Genomic DNA, 17,479 nt, shown 5'->3' with positions numbered 1-17,479 from the left:
TTCCGGAGGATTCCGCGCATAGTGAGGGCGCCGCACAGCCTCTCGGGAGTCGTAGTTCTCGCGGCTCAGAGGCCCGCGGCAGGGAAATGACACCCGCTCCTCTTAGTTCCTGATTTCCTTCTCAGCGGACTACCTGGTGCTCCAGTTCGGTCGCGTAGCCCCAGACACGTTCACCATGGACTTCCGCTTCCCACTTTGTCCGCTCCAAGCCTTCGCCATCTGCTTGTCCAGTTTCGATGGGAAGCTGGCATGTGAGTAATTCAATGAAATACTCTCATCAGCTTGTGTGCCTGCTCATTTGGGGAAAGGGCCCCAGCGTGCCTTCTTTTGCACCAGTTTACTAATAACCAACACTTATTAGACGCCGCCTGGGTGCCCCGTCCTGTGCTCTAGGCAGTGGGCTTTTCGGCAGCACTTGCTCTCCTGAAATCACAGTCCGATCATGGGGAATGGGTCTTAAACAACAAAAAAATCAAAATGCTCATCTGCTATGAACGAGGAAGGCACACAAGTTGGCTGGGTCAGAGCAAGATATCTCTTTAAAAAAATTTTTTTTTTCATCTACATCTGAAGAATCACAAGGAACTAGCTGAGCCAGAGGGGTCAGGGACGGGAACAGACAGTAGCCACAGCTCATACAGAGGTCTTAAGGTGGAAGGGGGCTTGGTCGGTTTGGGAATGAAAGGATAGTGTAGCAGGAGCCTGGGGAACCAATGGGGAGGGGCAAGGTATGAGGCTGGATAGGGTGCAGGACGTTTGGGCCACTTTTTTAAAAAATTAACTAATTAATTAATTTTATTTATTTATTTTATTTTTAATTTTTGGCTGCGTTGGGTCTTCGTTGCTGTGCGCCGGCTTTCTCTAGTTGTGGCGAGCAGGGGCTACTCTTCGTTGCGGTGCGTGGGCTTCTCATCCCGGTGGCTTCTCTTGTTGCGGAGCACGGGCTCTAGCCACATGGGCTTCAGTAGTTGTGGCACGCAGGCTCAATAGTTGTGGCGCACGGGCTTAGTTGCTCCATGGCATGTGGGATCTTCCTGGACCAGGGCTCGAACCTGTGTTCCCTGCACTGGCAGGCGGATTCTTAACCACTGCGCCACCAGGGAAGCCTGGGCCTTTTTTTTTTTTTTTCCAAGCCTCTGTTTTTTTTTTTTTACTCTTTAGTTCTTAATATCTTTTATTATTATTTATTTTTTGGCTGTGTTGGGTCTTCGTTGCTGCGCACGGGCTTTCTCTAGTTGTGGTGAGTGGGAGCTACTCTTTGTTGCTGTGCGTGGGCTTCTCATTGCAGTGGCTTCTCTTATTGCGGAGCACGGGCTCTAGGTGCGCGGGCTTCAGTAGTTGTGGCACGTGGGCTCTAGAGCACAGGCTCAGTAGTTGTGGCGCATGGACTTAATTGCTCCACAGCATGTGGGATCTTCCTGGACCAGGGCTCGAACCGTGACCCCTGCATTGGCAGGCGGATTCTTAACCACTGAGCCACCAGGGAAGCCCCCCGGGCCACTTTTGTTTGAACTGCTGTGAAGAGTTCTAAGCTGGTGAGGTAAAGTAGGATTGGTAATTGAAGACACCCCTGAGAGTGAGAATAAATACTAGCCAACGCTTATATGTTATTTGACAAACATTGTTGTAATTATGACTTCCTTTGGGGCCTTACAAACTTATAAGGTATGTGCAATTGTTAGCCGCATTTTACAGATAAGGAAACTGAGTCTATGGACACAGGATTTATAAATGTGAAATCAGGCCCACTCATAAATGCGAAAGCCTTGAGGAACTCAGCACATCTGCCAGTAGGAGGATGAGTCTTTGTATTACAGGGACACACAGAAAACTGGAGCTTAACCCTTTTTTGGTGAGTCCAGTTCCCAGCCGCCTTGGGGAGATAACTGTCCGGGGTTTAATCAAATTTAGGTGGAAGCCAAAGAAAAACGACAAAACCCACCCGTCCTTAGTTCAAAAGAAGCCTCGGAATGGGAAGAGGCAAATTCAAGGGATGATGGGAAATGTAGTTTATCCTCTATTGAGAGGCTCGCCTTTATGCTGTTCCCCCGCAACTGTTTTGGGGACCCAGGAGTAGTGGATGGTGTCAGTTCAGACACACACGGAGATGCTGCTCACTATGAAAAGCTTTATTCCTTATATAAACCAACACTTAAAAAAATAAATAGTTAATAACAGGAAAACTACTTCATCTTAGCCACGCCCCCCACTGAAGTCCAGGCAAGGAGACACACAGGGAGGAGACGGAGAGGCCAGAATGTGGCTCAAAGGCGTGGTCTGCATGGGCGACATGGGTAAGGTCGGGGTAGGGGCAGGTATGGTGGCCAGAGAAGTGGGAGGGTTCCCGAGGCGTGCCCAGGCCCTGGCCCGGGCGGCAGGGGTAAGGTAGGGACCCAGCTCCTCTTGGGCTTGGGCGATGCGTCGGGCAAAGCGGCTGCGATCCCGGGCAAACTGCTCCCAGGGGCCTCTGCGGGCAGCCTGGGCGGGTCCCGCCCAGACAGCCAGGAGATGGACAGAGACCTTCTCAGAGAAGCGCACCTGGAGATGGACCGGCACAGACATGGGGAGACACAGAGATACAGACACAAGATACAAACGGCCACAGGTTGGGGGGTGTGGGGAGAGAGAGGGAGAGAGAGAGAACCAAACAAAAATTAGTTGCACAACAACGCTTGTTATCTGGCTAGTCATTCACCTGCCATCGGATCCTCCGTCTGACTCACTGAAGATGGAGGTAGTTCCCTGGGGTTGACATCAGCGCAGCTGCTCCTCCCTCCCACAAGGGCCCAGCCTCTTGCAAAGGATTGCATTACAGTGAACACAGCCGTCCCAACGGAGCTCACATGCAACCCTCTGCAACACGGGGGACCCAGGAATCGGGGCCTCCAGCCCTTTGGCCCCCAGGCCCAGGAGTTCCAGTTCCCAGCCCTCTCCTCGCTAACCTCACGAATCTGAGCCCTCAGCACCCACCTTTCTGGTCTTTAGGGGAGGCTCAGGGTCCCGATGCCTGGTGGGGGTTTCTGCAGACTTGAGCCGCGTTTGCAGACGGAGGGGCAGCGGAGGAGGAGCCCAAGGAGGTGGGGCCTTCTCTCCAGGTAAATAGATGGCCACTCGGAAGGGGCAGGGCTCAGCTTCTCCCCACTCTGTGGCAGCTTCCCCTCCCTCTGCTTCCTCTCCAGGCTGATATATCCGGTCCCTGAAGAGGGCACTCTGGGCCTGAAGGGAGGGACTTGGTTCCAAGTCAGCTGCTTCTGATTCACCGTCTTCATCCTCATTCTCATCCTCACACTCACTTTCCTCCTCTGTGTCCTCTCCTGGTCGGTACACCCAGGCCCTCAGGAAGGCACTTGTGGGTGGGATGGAAGAGGAGGCCTCAGCCTCTCCTGCATCACGGTCCTCCTCCTCCTCTTCTTCCTCTGTGATCGCACTGGATTGATGCTGCCAGGTCCTGAGCGGGGGCCTCTGGGCTAGAACTGAGGAGTGTGGCTCTGGGTCAGCCTCTCCTTTCTCAGCTTTTTTGGCCTTCTCCTCCTCAGGCTCCCCTCCTGAACAGCACTCCCGGGCCCTGAGGCGGGAGCCTGCAGATGAGGGGCAAATGGAGGTCTTCGTGGCCGCTTTAGTCTCTGTTCTTTCTTCCTCTGTGACTCCATCCAGGGGGCAGCACACCCAAGCTCTGGGCTTGCATCCCAGAGCTAAGGGAGAGGTAGATGTTCTAGGAGCTTCTTTATTTACAGCTTCTTCTTCCTCCTCCTCCCCCTCCTCTTCCTCTTCCTCCACCCCTGGACAACACTCCCAGTGTGATGGAGGAAAAGAGAACGTGATCACTTCTTTATCTTCAGTAACCCCTTCTTCCTTAGATTCCTCCTCCCCAGGAAGGTCTTGCAGGGATGTTACCAGAAGGCTGGGGGACAGGGGAGCAGGCTGGCCATCCCTAAATTCACTTCCCTGCTCTCTAGGGACACTGGTTGCTTCTTCCCTGCCATACTCTTCGTCATCATCATCTGAAAGTCCCCAGCCTTCAAGAAGAGAACACTTGGTTTCCAGGTCAGGGCAGGCCCCCCGGGATGCTTCTCCATCCTCCTCAGCTGCTCCACTGTCTCCAGTCTCCTCTTGAGGGTGCCTGACCTTGGGGGCATGGTGAGTGGCCAGAGAAGCCTTAGCTTCTCCCTCCGGGACAGCTCTCTGATCTGTTCTGGTTACTGCTTCCACCAACCAGGGCTCTGGAGATCCTGGGCCTCTCAGGTGGCTCCAGGCCCGGCTGAGAAGGCCCACCAGCGGGGACAGGAGACAGAAGGGGTGGGTATCCCTCCAGGGGGCAGGCTGATGGGGCACTTGGCCTGGGGCCATCTGTCTAGACTGGGAAAAAGGGAGAAAAAAAAGGAATCAAGTTTAGAAGCCATTTAGGAGATAGTATCAGAGGATGACCTTGAGTCATAGCAACGGAAATAGTAACAAATAGCAAAGTAACAAATAGCAACAGGAGAGTCCCCGCCCCACATTCCTTTCGGATCCCAGCCACTCCCATCTCTGTCCCTTGTTTCACCACCTCCTCTCTCAATACCCAAGCGTTTGGGTCCCCATTCTCTCTGTCCTTAGCTCAACAAGCCCCTAGCCCCATCTGCTCTCAGACCCATAAGTCCTAGTCCCAAGAAGAGAGAACACAGGTCCTCTACTTGCTTCTCTTGGGGACAAAGTCCTGGTCCCTGCTTCTCACAACCTCCTGAGGATTGACAAATCAGACCCCCATACCCTCCTCCCTCGGAGACTCAAAAATTCCGATCCCCAGATGGTTCCTTCATTGGGGACCCAAGAGCCTGGCTCCCAGACCCCTCCTCCGTCTGGCTCAGAACTCCAAGTTCCCAATTCCTTCTGCTTCCTAAGTCCGAGCCCTGGGGTCCGTCCCACCCCTCCATACACAAGAGTTCAGGTTCCCAGGCCCTCCTTAGGACCCAGGAGTCCGGGCCCCGAACCCTCCTATTTCGGAACCCAGAAGTCTGAGCTCCCTCCTCATAACTGACCAGCAGTCTGATCCCAGCTCCCAAACCCCTGGGGACCTAGGTGTTCCGACCCCCCAACTCACCGGCTCGGGACCGTGAGTCACCCTGGGGGGAGGAGCGCCGGCTGGGGTTGCCACAAGCGATCACAGGTTCGGACGGCTCGGGAGGCCAGCGCGTTCATCTCGATCTCCGGCGTTGGGCTTGGGGACTCAAGTTGTCACCGACCGCTGCAAGTGCTATCGCGACAAAAGGGCTCGGGATCGTGCCGGGAGACGCATAAAGACAAACAAGTAGGATACTGAACGAGTTTGCGCTGACGCTACCCGCAGGGTTTTTATAGGCCAACGCAGCCGGACGTGCTAACGTCAAGAGGGGAGGCGGGGTTTCGAAACGTAGACGTGAGGATCTGAGCGGAAAACAAGGTTGGACTTCTCGCGGAGATTCCAGGCTTTGTGACGTCACGGCGGCGGCGGCGTTTCCAAGCGTGGCCACGCCCCAAGCAAGCAAGCTGTCACTCAAACACGTGAACCGCTTAAGCAGTGAGGGAGCTCGCTTAACCCCTGTTCCAGGCAAATGCCTACCCCCTATTTAACCAGCAGGCCCCAGTCTAGGGTCTCCCACTTTCCCATCCTGTCGGCTTCTTACCCGGTGTGGGAGAGTATTATTGTTTCCATTTCACAGATGGAGAAACTGCGGCTTGGGAATGAAATCACTTGCTCAAGGTGGTCACAGCAGAGTCTAGATTCATTGCAAAAGAGACAGAATGTGTAAGCCCCCTGAAGGCGGGCACCTTGCGTTGCTCACTGCCTGGCACATAGTAAGTGCTCAACAAATATGTGGTGAGGAGATACTAAACCAAAAACTCAGACACCTTCCCTGTCTTAGGCACAAGTTTCCACTCTTAGGTTTCACCTGCTTCAAATTTGTACAAAACCTCTGCTTACACAAACTGAAATTCTGTCTGGGGAGCACCAACGGAACCTCATGGGAGAGTGGGGTCTTCTGCCACAAATTCCAGGCCCAGGGACACAATCTCAGTCAAGCCGCACCACCCACCCCTGACCTGGTCCGTAATGTTTTCCCTCAAAATACACCCAGAACCCATGTCTCCCTCCTGAGGTGGTCAACCTCAGTCTAGAAGAGAATTCTCATCTGAAACTGAGGTGGAGATTGGCACTGGCCATTTGACCATTCTCTCGCCAGCACCCAGGAATCCGGGGCCACTCCCTCCTCACTGGAGGACTTGGATCCATCCACTTAAAGCCACACTTCCAGACCCCCAGCTCTATTCACAGCTCCGGAGTCCTGACTCCTAGCTCACACCTTCCCAGGTACCCAGGAGTCTCAGCCCCCACCCCTTCCAAGATCCTAGCCATCTCCTTTCGGGGGAGGGGCGTGGTGCCCATGACTTAGGCCCCTGACTACCACCAGCCCACTGAGGCCCTGGAGTCCAGGCCCAGCTCCTACTCTCCAAACATTTAGGAATCCCAGCTTCAGCCTTTATGGGACCCTGGCTCCCCAGGCTCCAGTCCAGCAGGGACCTAGGGATCGGGGAGGGGGGTGTGTGTGGCCCCTCAGCATGGGGTCAGCTGAGCCAGAGGTCAGGCTGTGGTGGGGAGGCCAAGAGGGGCGGGGTCAGCCGGGATTGGGAGGGGAGGCAGCCGCGTGGGCGCCTGGCAGACGGAGGGAAGGACCCACAGAGAGGAAAGAGAAACTGGGAGAGCGGGGAAGAGAGAAAGTGAGAAGGGAAATCTGAGCGAGGAGGAAACAGTAGACGTGGAGGGCCACGGAGAAAGAGAAAGAGATTGAGTGTACGGGAGAGAGAGAGACAAGGTGGAACAGAGAGGGAGAGAGCGAGAGTGAGAGAGAGCGAGAGAGAGCGAGAGAGAGCGAGAGTGAGAGCGAGAGCGAGAGAGCGAGAGAGCGAGAGAGAGAGAGAGAGAGAGAGAGAGAGAGAGAGAACGGGATGGAGACTTAAAGAAGAGACTCCATGAGTCGCAGAAAAAGATTTGGACAGAAACAGAAAGATTGGGAGAGAAAGTGATGTGGGGGTGGGGATGCTGCGCCGAGGAGGGAATGAGTAAGAGAGAGACTGGAAGAGACAGAGATTAGAGAGTGAGAGAGACAGAAGGTGAGACTGGAGAGAGAGACAGTATAAGAGGAAGGTAGAGCGTGAGAGGAAGACTCACTATCAGAGACAAAGAGACCAAAGGGTGTGAATGAGCAGGTGAGAACTGAGGGCTATGAGAGGCATCCCCTAAGGGGCAGAGGAGGAGGGGCACTGTGCCTGGGTGTCCCAGCATCCGCGCTGCCCTCTTGTGCTCTCTGCCCTTGGGACCCCGGAGCTGGTAAGTTCCCTGGCTGGGCTGGGACGGAGGAGCTGCCTGGGTGCACATTCCTGGTGCCCGGGTCTCAGTGGGGATGTTCTGGGGGTGCACGTGGGAGGGCAGGAGACAGGTAGCTGGGGGGACAGCTGGAAAGAGACAGGGAATGGGGGGTCTTGAGCACAGAGAGGGTCAAATTCCTGGCCAGTGTGCGGGGGCGGGGGGCAAGAATAAAGGGGCTCCTATTCTCTGTCTCTGGCTGCAGACAGCTGCCCCCTCCCCGCAGCTGCCAGTGCCGCCCACCTCTCTTGGCATCACTCTTGGTATGCGGTCCCGGGCCGGAGCCTCCCCCAGTCCCCCCAGGCCCCAAACAACAGGCTCTTTCTCCTCCGCCTCCTCCGACCTGCAAGCCCCTGACCCTGTCTCTGTCCCCGGCCGGGTCATCTGCAGAGAGGCACACACAGCCCCTTTTTTTCTCTCCCCAAGCCCTTGATGGAGGAAGGCAGACCTCGGAGCAGCCTCAGCCTGGCCAGCAGCGCCTCTACCATCTCCTCGCTCGGCAGCCTGAGCACCAAGGTTCGAGCTTCTTGGTGGGGCTGGGGAGGAGGGGGGTGCTCTGGGCTGCCCCATCCTCCTGTTTCCGAACCCTGGTTTCAGTGCCACCCGAGGGACTCTGGTTGTCAAAAGCAAGGATCTTTAGCAACGGGGTGTGCCGAACCTAGCAAGGTCCCAAATTTCCCACCCACCACAGCTAGGAATTCAGAGGCACTCCCAGCTGTCCCCACCCCTTGTATTTTCCTAATTCGAAGCCAAAGTAACAACCCTGCTTAACTCTGGTTGCTAAGATAAGGCCACTCCCCAGCCGTGACCTCCCCTCTCCCCAGCCAGGAACTCAGTGGCTACTCTTATTAGGAATGAGAAATCCGTGTTCTGTCTCTAGCCATCCCATCTACCCAATTCTGAAATCTGATAAAGGAAAGACCCTTCTCCAACAATAAATATGCCCCATGTGGCCTGAGATTCTTGCATCCTAAATCATCACCCCAGCCCAAAGTCCAGTCATGACGTTCATTTTCTTGTCCTCCAGACATCCCCTCACTCATTTCTAGCTTCCCAAGTTCAGATTCTGGAGATTTGATCCTGACCTGTATCAGCATCATCACCAAGGAGGGGCATCCTGTGGGAATCTGGCCGTGGGTGCCTGGGATATCTGTGTGGACAGGAGAGGGAGGCCCATCTACTGGGATGAAGGGATTTGGAGCTCCCACCGCCACCCTGGACATGATCGCTAAGGAATGTCATTCCTTGGCACTGAGGTATCCTTTGATTCCAGCTGACCCACCACCAGGGACTCAGCACAGAGGTCCTTCCTGATTATGGGGACCTCCCAGGCAGTATTGCCATCTCGGGTCCCAAAGGCTCTACTGCATCTCTGGCTCTGGTGGCCAAGAGCATCTTCTCCTTGGCAGTGGACCCTTGATCCCCAAATTCCCTCCGCAGTGGCCAGTAGCCTCTTCCTTGCCTCCAGACACTTCCCTCCACGCATGAAAAGTGTCTGTCAGCTCTGCAGTATGCACATGCAATTCTCATCCCCAAACTCAGATCCCTCTTTATGTATTTTTTAATCTCAGTTCCCCGACCAGGGATTGAACCCGGACCACGGCAGTGAAAGCGCCGAATCCTAACCACTAGGCCACCAGGGAACTCCCTCAGCTCCCTCCTTGACCCAGTTTCTAAAGGCAGCTGAGGAGGGCCTCGGGTTGCCTGAGTCCCACTGCACCGCCTCCCCAAGCCCATCCCAAGGCCATATTCACTTCTGTCCTCCTTGTCTCTTCAGAAGTCCACCCGGGCGGTAAGCAAGGTGCATGCCTTCGGGAAGAGGGGCAATGCGCTCAGAAGGGACCCTAACCTCCCCGTGCACATCCGAGGCTGGCTTCATAAGCAGGTAGAGTGAGCGGGAGAAGGGAAAGGACACTCCAAGTGATGTTAGAGGCTGTGCCCCTGGCTGTCCACTGTTTCTCTCCTTCCAAGTCTTCTCCAAATATTTTTTTTTTGATCACTGCTTCCTCCCTTATTCTGTCGTTTCTTTCATTCATTCATTCATTCAATGACCACTGTTTTTTTTCATAAATTTATTTATGCTTTATTTTATTTTTGGCTGCATTGGGTCTTCGTTGCTGCGTGCGGGCTTTCTCTAGTTGCGGCGAGTGGGGGCTACTCTTCGTTGCGGTGCGCGGGCTTCTTACTGCAGTGGCTTCTCTTGTTGCGGAGCACGGGCTCTAGGCGCGCGGGCTTCAGTAGTTGTGGCTCGCGGGCTCAGTAGTTGTGGCGCACGGGCTTAGTTGCTCTGCGGCATGTGGGATCTTCCCAGACCAGGGCTCGAACCCGTGTCCCCTGCATTGGCAGGCGGATTCTTAACCACTGTGCCACCAAGGAAGTCCAATGACCACTTCTTGAACATTTACAATGTGCCAAGCCCTGGGTCACATACCATGCAAATAAGACAAATAAGTATCTATCTACATTCAAGATGGGGGTTGGACAGGTATGGATAATAAATTAGTATAAAACAAATGGACTGGGCTTCCCTCGTGGTGCAGTGGTTGAGAATCTGCCTGCTAATGCAGGGGACACGGGTTCGAGCCCTGGTCCGGGAAGATCCCACATGCCGCGGGGCAGCTGGGCCCGTGAGCCACAACTACTGAGCCTGTGCGTCTGGAGCCTGTGCTCCGCAACAAGAGAGGCCGCGATAGTGAGAGGCCTGCGCACCGCGATGAAGAGTGGCCCCCGCTTGCCGCAACTAGAGAAAGCCCTTGCACAGAAACGAAGACCCAGCGCAGCCAAAAATAAATAAATAAATTTAAAAAAAAAAAACAAAAAAACCACAAATGGACTAAGTGATTTCGGATGGTGGGAAATGAAGCACTGTGAAGAAATAATGCAGGAGAATGTGCTGGAAAGTGGCTGAGGGATGAGAGCTACTTTTGACTTGGTCGGGGAAGGCGTCTCTGAGGAGATGACATTTGAGCTGAGAATTATATGTCAAGAAGGAGCCCATTGTGTTACGATCTGGGGGGCAGAGGGAATCTGAAAGCAAAGGGCCCTGCAGCAGGCCAAAGTTTGGTGTTTGGAGCAAGCCAAGGTGAGAGAGAGGAGGGACGGCAGGGCGACAGGGCGAGTTTCTCTAAGTGTGGTCCCAGACCAGCAGCACCAGCATCACCCGGGAACTTTCTAGAAATGCAAATTGTCAGCTCCCACCTCAGATCTACTGACTGGAGAACTCTGGGGATGGGACCCAGGAATCTGTGTTTTAATGAGCCCTCCTGGTGATTCTTATGTGCACCCAAGTTTTAGATTCCCTGTAAGCCAGCAAATTAGGGTAAGGAACTTGAGATTCATTCTAAGTGTGACGGGAAGCTCTGTTTTGAGCAGGGAACTCACATGGTCTGATTTATAATTTTAAAAGATCATGCTGCTTCTGTGGGAATGGATTGAAGGGGAGAAGAGGGGCACCAGGTTAGAGATGGAGCAGTTCTGGAAGAGGAGATGGGGAGATGCAGGATTCAGGCTATGGCTCAGCACCACCTTCCTGGCCTCTCTGTGTCTCACACTCCGTAATGATCGGGCCACGTCTTCCTATATAAAGCCGCTGCCCGTGTGTGGTACAGTATCTGTCCCAATCTTCCTGTAACTTCTCAATCCCCAACTGACACGTGAGGAAAAAATGAGGTTCCTAGTGGGGAGATGACTTGCTTAAGGGCACAGTTTGAAAGTGGTGGAGCTAAGAGTCAAACTCAGGTCCACCTGTGTCCAGAATCTATGTCCTCTCAACTGCAACCCACTGGTTTCCACTTCTCCACCTGAATCTATTGCACCAAACATGTGTCTCTGCTCCTCTCCTTTCTTTGGGTCTTTGGCCCCAAGTGTCACTGTCTCCATCTCCTTTTTTCCCTCCCCCCTCTACTCCCACTCTGTCTCTCCAGGACAGCTCCGGGCTCCGGCTCTGGAAACGCCGCTGGTTCGTCCTCTCTGGCCATTGCCTCTTCTATTACAAGGGTCAGTGCCCCAGCTGGCATGGGGTGGGCGGGCCCCCCTCCCACCCTCCCTTTCCTCTAGCCTCTTGGCCTCTAGATCCCTGTGTGACACTTGACCCCAGCCTGTCTTTTGCAGACAGCCGCGAGGAGAGCGTCCTGGGAAGCGTCCTGCTCCCCAGCTACAGTATCAGGCCAGACGGTCCAGGAGCCCCCCGAGGGCGGCGCTTCACCTTCACCGTGAGTGCATCCAACCCCCATGGGCACTAAGGCACTAGGCGATGGGGGCAGGCATGGAGCATCCATTATTGGAGATAAAGACCAGGGTCCATGGCATCCTTCTTTTTAGAGGGCACGGCGGCCGGGCCCTCCAGCTCTCTCTTCCCGCAGGCGGAGCACCCAGGCATGAGGACCTACGTTCTGGCGGCTGACACGCTCGAGGACCTGAGGGGCTGGCTACGGGCGCTGGGGCGGGCCTCCCGCGCGGAGGGGGACGATTGGTGAGCATAAGTACAGGCCACGCTCCTGACACTCTACCTCCAGTCTGGATCCTGCAAATTATCCGGCTAACCCCTCCCCTTGAGGCCCTGCCCTCTTCAGTGTCCAATCACTATTCTTCTAGCTATGAAACTCCGCCCTTCAGGCCCCACGTCCAGGGGACTTCATCTCCAATCAGCAAAGAGTCTATCTCTTGTAAGCTCCGCCCACCATTTGGTCCATCAGTATTGCTCATTCTCTAACTGGCTCCCGCAGAAGTCTCCACCCCCTGAGGCTGCCACCTAAAAAATGTCAGATTAAAAAAAAAAGGAAGGCTCCAGGCTCTGTCTGCCTGACCGAATTTTCAGGCTGGAGACGCATAGCCTAGGGCATTGGGCCCAGCGACCTGGATGGACCTTGTGGCCCTGCACAAGTCACTGCCAACTCGGGCCTCAGTTTCCCCATCTGCAAGATGGGGAAAACAATTTACAGTGCACTACCTCCCTTTTTTTCTTTGTAGGTTCCTGTGTCCTTATCTGTGAAATGGGAATAAGGGCTGTTATAAAGTTCAAAGGAGTGATGTCTTTTTCTGTGTCCGCTCGTTAGTGGGCAACCCAGGTTATCTGCACGTCCCCAGACTGCGGAGGGCCCTGGCGGCCCCGGTGGTCCCCCAGAGGTGAGCAGAGGGGAAGAGGGGCGCGGCTCAGAATCACCGGAGGTGGCTCGTCTCTCCAGAGGTCGTGGCCGGCTGCTCACTCCCAGCCCCATGGCTGACCTCCAATCTGGACCCCGAATTCGGAGGACAAGGAGCCCAGAGTGAGTTGGACGAGGGAGTCTGGGACGAGAAGGTTCTATAGGGCTGAGCTTCAGAGGAAATGCTGTGGGCGTGGCCGAAGGGCGGGGCTGGGACTGATTAGAGGAGTGACTTAGTGCTTTCTCACTGATGTGTGTGACTTGCTGGGTTCTTGTGGGGTCAGTGCCTGTCGGGGAGAAATCTCAAGGAAGGGATGCCACAAAGAGGGAAATTATTCAGGATCTGGCTACTAGAGGAGGGTTCTACTCCAGAGGGACAGTGAGACACCCTGAAGGGAGACACATCTTTGAGGCTGGCTTGATAGGTAGTGGGATGAGGGGGCTCTAGTTGACGCAGTTCGCCTATTCTCTCTTCCCTACAGCCTGTTCACACCCTTCTCTCGCTCTCCCTCCCCTCTGAGCCTCCCCCGGCCCCGTTCTGCTCCTGCGCGCAGACCCCCTCTCTCCTCTGGAGACACAGCACCTTCTGCCAGACCCCATACCCCCCTGAGTCGCATCGATGTCCGGCCTCCCCTGGATTGGGGCCCCCAGCGCCAGACACTCTCCAGGCCCCCCACTCCCCGACGAGGACCCTCCTCCGAGGCTGGGGGAGGAAGGGACCCTAGGAGTCCCCAGCACTGGAGTCAGGAGGCCAGAACACCGGTGAGCAGAGGTGATGGGGAGAGGGACTAAATCTCCCATTTGGCCATGGGCCTGTCTTTCCAGGCTGGTCTCTAGGCCACTGGCCCCTGGGTATCATGGGGATTGTAGTTCAGCATAATCACAGCTGGGTTCAGATGTGAAAGGGAGAGTGAACTTTAACTCCCATGAGTTCTCAGGGCTCTCTTCAGGCTGGTCTTTGGCCATTACCCGTTAAGCATTATGGAGATTGTAGTCCAGAATACTCTCCTCTAGGACAGTGCTGTGAGCGGTAGCGTCGATTGCATCTGCCTTGTGTCTCCAGTTTATCTTTCCAAGTTGGTCACCTACTATTTCCTCTGAACATCATGGGACTGTAGTCCAGAAAATCCACAGCTAACCATGAATGTGAGAGTGAGAGTAGACTGCAACTTCCATTGGTCCCTGGGACTGTTTTGCCAGGCTTTCCGTTTATTATCATTCTCTGTGTCCCCACAATGGCACACAGCTGGAGAGCAGATAGTTGAGGAAGTTCTGGGGGCCCAGTTCTGAACCTCAAAGAGTCTCCTAAGGCACTGCAATTCAGGACACATCCATTCTAATATTTGTTACTAAGACATGCCAATTTCTAAACATCTCTATTTCAGTATTCCTCCCAGGCCCCCTCTGGTTCCTCCACATATCTCCAGCTCCCTCCGAGGCCTCCTGGGACCCGGGCTTCCATGGTTTTATTGGTAGGTATCCTGGGGCACCTCGAATCTGCCAGAGCCCCCTCCCTTGCTTTCTTTGTTATGATGAATGTCATCTCCTGGATTAGTGTGCCTAGAGAAGACTGGGTATTTCAAGGTGCCTGGATATATATTAGTTTCCTAGGGCTGCTGAAAACTGGGTGGCATATATGTATAGAATATCTCTCCATTCATTCATATAATTTTCTAGGTCTGTCATTTGAGTTTTTCCATAGAGATTTTGTGTGCTATTAGTTAAGGTAATTCCTAAATTCCTGATAGTTTTTTGAGTTTTTTTGGCCACGCTATGTGGCTTGAGGGATCTTAGTTTCCTGACCAGGGTTTGAACCCAGGCCACTGGCAGTGAGAGCACCGAGTCCTAACCACTGGACCACCAGGGAATTCCCTCCTGATAGTTTTTATAGTTATTTGAATGGTATATTCTTCTTTTTTAAAAAATATTTTCTAGTTATTGATGGTGTAGAGATATGCTATTAATGTTTGTAACTTCATTTTACACCTGGCATCCTTGCTGAATTCTCTTATTTATTCTAATAATTTTTTTATGCTATTGTTTTTTGGGGGGTAGATGAGCACATCATCCATAAATAATGATGGTTTTATCATTCCCCTTCCTATCCTTACACTTTTATTCTTTTTCTTATCTTATAGCATTGGTCAAGATCTCTAATAGTGTGTTAAACTGTAACAGTGGTAGTGAGCATCCTTATTATATTCTCAGTCATAAAGGAACTCTCTGAGTTTTCTCCATTAATTATCTATTTGCTATAGCTATTTGGTAGCAAACACCACTTCCTAAAGCCAAAAGTCTGGCAATTGGTCTACTGAGGTTTGCTAAAGCTTGGAACAAATCTAATAAGGACAGGGGTGTCTGTTAGTAGAAACAGGGCTCAGCTCAGTGCTGAGCTACAATAAGGACCTGTTTGGGCATGTGACCTCCAACTTTTCTCTTTCTCCTCAGCCGGGTCCCCCTCTGGACTCAACCTTCCACCAAAGCTTGGAGACAGATGTAAGTTCTCCTGATCGAACCCTTGCTGAGTTCCCAGAGCTGGGGAGAGAATGTTTAAATTGTGGGGCAGGGGGAAGAGCCAGATCTGGTCCATAAATAGCTCCTGTCCTCCTTTCTCCAGACTCTGTTGACCAAGTTGTGTGGGCAGGACCGGCTCCTGAGGAGGCTGCAGGAGGAGATAGATCAGAGGCAGGAGGAGAAGGTACAGGGCTCTGGGACAGGGGAGGAACATCTGGCCTCTCCACCTGCCCTTAGCCCATCCTGATCCCCAGCATACCCAAGGATATGGGAAGACACCTTTTCTCTTTTCCTGAGGCTGGGGGTGGTTTCAGAAGTCTAACCATCTTCCCTTTCGGTGCAGGAGCAGCTAGAAGCAGCCCTGGAATTGACTCGACAGCAGCTGGGCCAAACAACCAGGGAGGCTGCAGCTCCTGGGAGGGCTTGGGGGCGCCAGCGCCTCCTGCAGGACCGACTGGTCAGTGTGAGGGCCGCTCTTTGTCACCTGACCCAGGTGAGCATCTGGGAAGGGGCATACCTCCAAGGAGACCCCAGGATTCTACAGGTTGTTACTAAAGAGCACTTGCCCCCAAAGGCTCTTGGGAAGGTGGTTCTTGAGAATCCCCCCAATTTTAAGCCAATGAGCTTGACATTCCTAGAGGGTGAGGGGCAAGCAGCCAAGAAACAGTAGTATTTAATTTAGCCATTTAAGGGGGAGATTTTTTTTTTGAGATAGATTTAGTTTCCAGTCTAGTAAGTTCTTTTTTATTTATTTATTTATTTTTGGCTGCGTTGGGTCTTCATTGCTGCGCGAGGGCTTTCACTAGTTGCGGCGAGCGGGGGCTACTCTTTTTTCTTTTTTTTAAATTTTTATTTATTATTATTTATTTTTGGCTGTGTTGGGTCCTCGCTTCTGTGCGAGGGCTTTCTCTAGTTGTGGCAAGCGGGGGCCACTCTTCATCGCGATGCACGGGCCTCTCACTATTGTGGCCTCTCTTGTTGCGGAGCGCAGGCTCCAGACGCGCATGCTCAGTAGTTGTGGCTCACGGGCCCAGTTGCTCCGCGGCACGTGGGATCTTCCCAGACCAGGGCTCGAACCCGTGTCCCCTGCATTGGCAGGCAGATTCTCAACCACTGCGCCACCAGGGAAGCCCGCGGGGGCTACTCTTCGTTGTGGTGCACGGGCTTCTCGTTGCGGTGGCTTCTCTTGTTGCGGAACACGGGCTGTAGGTGCACGGGCTTTGGTAGTTGTGGCACGCAGGCTCAGTAGTTGTGGCACACAGGCTTAGTTGCTCCACGGCATGTGGAATCTTCCCGGACCAGGGCTCGAACCCGTGTTCCCTCCATTGGCAGGTGGAGTCTTAACCACTGCGCCACCAGGGAAGTCCCAAGGGGGTGATTTTGATACAGACTTCCTGGCTTTGAATCTCAGTTTCCACTCATAGTTGCTGTGTGACCTTAGAGAATTTACTTAATCCCTCTGGGCCTTAGATGCCTCTCATATAAACTTGAGATCATAAAAATAATATTTACTTCATAGGGCTATCGTGAAGTTTTCATAAATATATGTAAATGAGTGAATGTTTAACACTTTTGTACCTAGTATATGGTAAGCAATACTTGTGTTAGCTGTAATTATTACCATCTGTAAAATGGAGACATTAATAGTACCTACCTCAAAAGAATTAAATGAGAGCTAAGAACAGTGCCTGGCACATAGTAAGTGCCAAGTAAATGTTAGCTGCTATTGTTACTGGTATTGGCAAGGAAGTTTCTGCTGCCCAGGGGTGTATAGGTCTCGTGGTCTTGTCTGTTTCAAGAATTCATTAGATCTGTAGACTCTGCCATCCTAGAGGAGTGCAGAGGTAGTCCAGAAGATTCAGGGAAAGCTGTTATTTGTCTACACTAGCAGTTCATTGGAATGGCAGGTTCAGTACAGACTCTGGGGTTCCCAGTAGTCTGAGCAAAGAGGCCCTTGGGAATTGCAGTCCATATACCCCCCAGGGCACCTGGGGCCAGGCCACCCTTCCTCCTGCTAATCTAGGAAAAGATGGGATTGGGAAAGATCTGGTGGGAGGGCATGCTAACTCTGTTTCTCCCCCTTTCTGGGACCTGAGGAGCGAGAGCGGGTTTGGGACACGTACAACAGCCTGGAGCAGGAGCTGAGCACCTTGAGAGAGACCCTTGAGTACCTGCTGCACCTCGGGTCCCCCCAGGTACACCCCTGCCCCAAGCCCCCAAGCCCCACCCTGCACTCCGAGATCACTTGGAAACCCTTTTGGCATTTAAGCCCCTCCCATAGAATCAAAGCCCCTCCCATGTGATCTTTAGCCCCTCCCCCTCTGCCTTTTCCTTTCATTTAAAACCCAATAATTAAGACAGTGCCCTTAATTTCAAGACCTATCTTCAGATTCGGAACCACTGCCCTGTCTGGTTCTAAATCTCTCCTCTTACTTTGAAGCCC

The 17,479-nt window shown here is 53.2% G+C and overlaps 2 protein-coding genes across 11 annotated transcripts in view; one reads left to right on the top strand and one right to left on the bottom strand.

Annotated features, from left to right (window-relative positions):
• The first annotated feature begins 79 nt into the window (after positions 1 to 79).
• The window catches only part of PLEKHA4 (pleckstrin homology domain containing A4), a 31,615-nt gene continuing 14,215 nt past the window's right edge, over positions 80 to 17,479 (top strand). For 3 of the 9 annotated variants that reach the window (XM_057533991.1, XM_057533990.1, XM_007168255.3), the window contains exons 1-13: positions 80 to 251; positions 7,808 to 7,897; positions 9,159 to 9,266; positions 11,305 to 11,377; positions 11,492 to 11,592; positions 11,743 to 11,852; positions 12,436 to 12,645; positions 13,005 to 13,284; positions 13,908 to 13,994; positions 14,971 to 15,018; positions 15,140 to 15,220; positions 15,380 to 15,529; positions 17,133 to 17,231. In XM_057533991.1, the coding sequence (XP_057389974.1) occupies positions 237 to 251; positions 7,808 to 7,897; positions 9,159 to 9,266; positions 11,305 to 11,377; positions 11,492 to 11,592; positions 11,743 to 11,852; positions 12,436 to 12,645; positions 13,005 to 13,284; positions 13,908 to 13,994; positions 14,971 to 15,018; positions 15,140 to 15,220; positions 15,380 to 15,529; positions 17,133 to 17,231 (1,452 nt within the window). In that variant the 5' untranslated portion in view covers positions 80 to 236. Of the gene's footprint in view, positions 252 to 6,656; positions 7,346 to 7,807; positions 7,898 to 8,496; positions 8,638 to 9,158; positions 9,267 to 11,304; positions 11,378 to 11,491; positions 11,593 to 11,742; positions 11,853 to 12,435; positions 12,646 to 13,004; positions 13,285 to 13,907; positions 13,995 to 14,970; positions 15,019 to 15,139; positions 15,221 to 15,379; positions 15,530 to 17,132; positions 17,232 to 17,479 lie in introns of those variants that run through there. The other 6 variants (XM_007168257.2, XM_007168256.2, XM_007168258.3 and 3 more) reach the window with 6 other exon arrangements.
• Positions 2,109 to 5,315, bottom strand: PPP1R15A (protein phosphatase 1 regulatory subunit 15A). Of its 2 annotated transcripts, none has more exons than XM_007168253.2 (3): positions 5,081 to 5,315; positions 2,971 to 4,356; positions 2,109 to 2,538 (listed from the first exon to the last, which is right to left on the bottom strand). In XM_007168253.2, the coding sequence occupies exons 2-3, from the start codon at positions 4,345 to 4,347 to the stop codon at positions 2,194 to 2,196; spliced, it is 1,722 nt and encodes a 573-aa protein (XP_007168315.2). In that variant the 5' UTR covers positions 4,348 to 4,356; positions 5,081 to 5,315; the 3' UTR covers positions 2,109 to 2,193. The 2 variants fall into 2 exon arrangements, with proteins under 2 accessions (XP_007168315.2, XP_028018834.2); XM_028163033.2 differs by having other exon boundaries at positions 2,971 to 4,351.

Source organism: Balaenoptera acutorostrata, chromosome 19 (assembly GCF_949987535.1).
Source record: "Balaenoptera acutorostrata chromosome 19, mBalAcu1.1, whole genome shotgun sequence".
Taxonomy (NCBI): Eukaryota; Metazoa; Chordata; class Mammalia; order Artiodactyla; family Balaenopteridae; genus Balaenoptera; species Balaenoptera acutorostrata.
The sequence above is the reverse complement of the archived record's forward strand: the minus strand, read 5'-3'. Positions and strand labels throughout refer to the sequence as shown.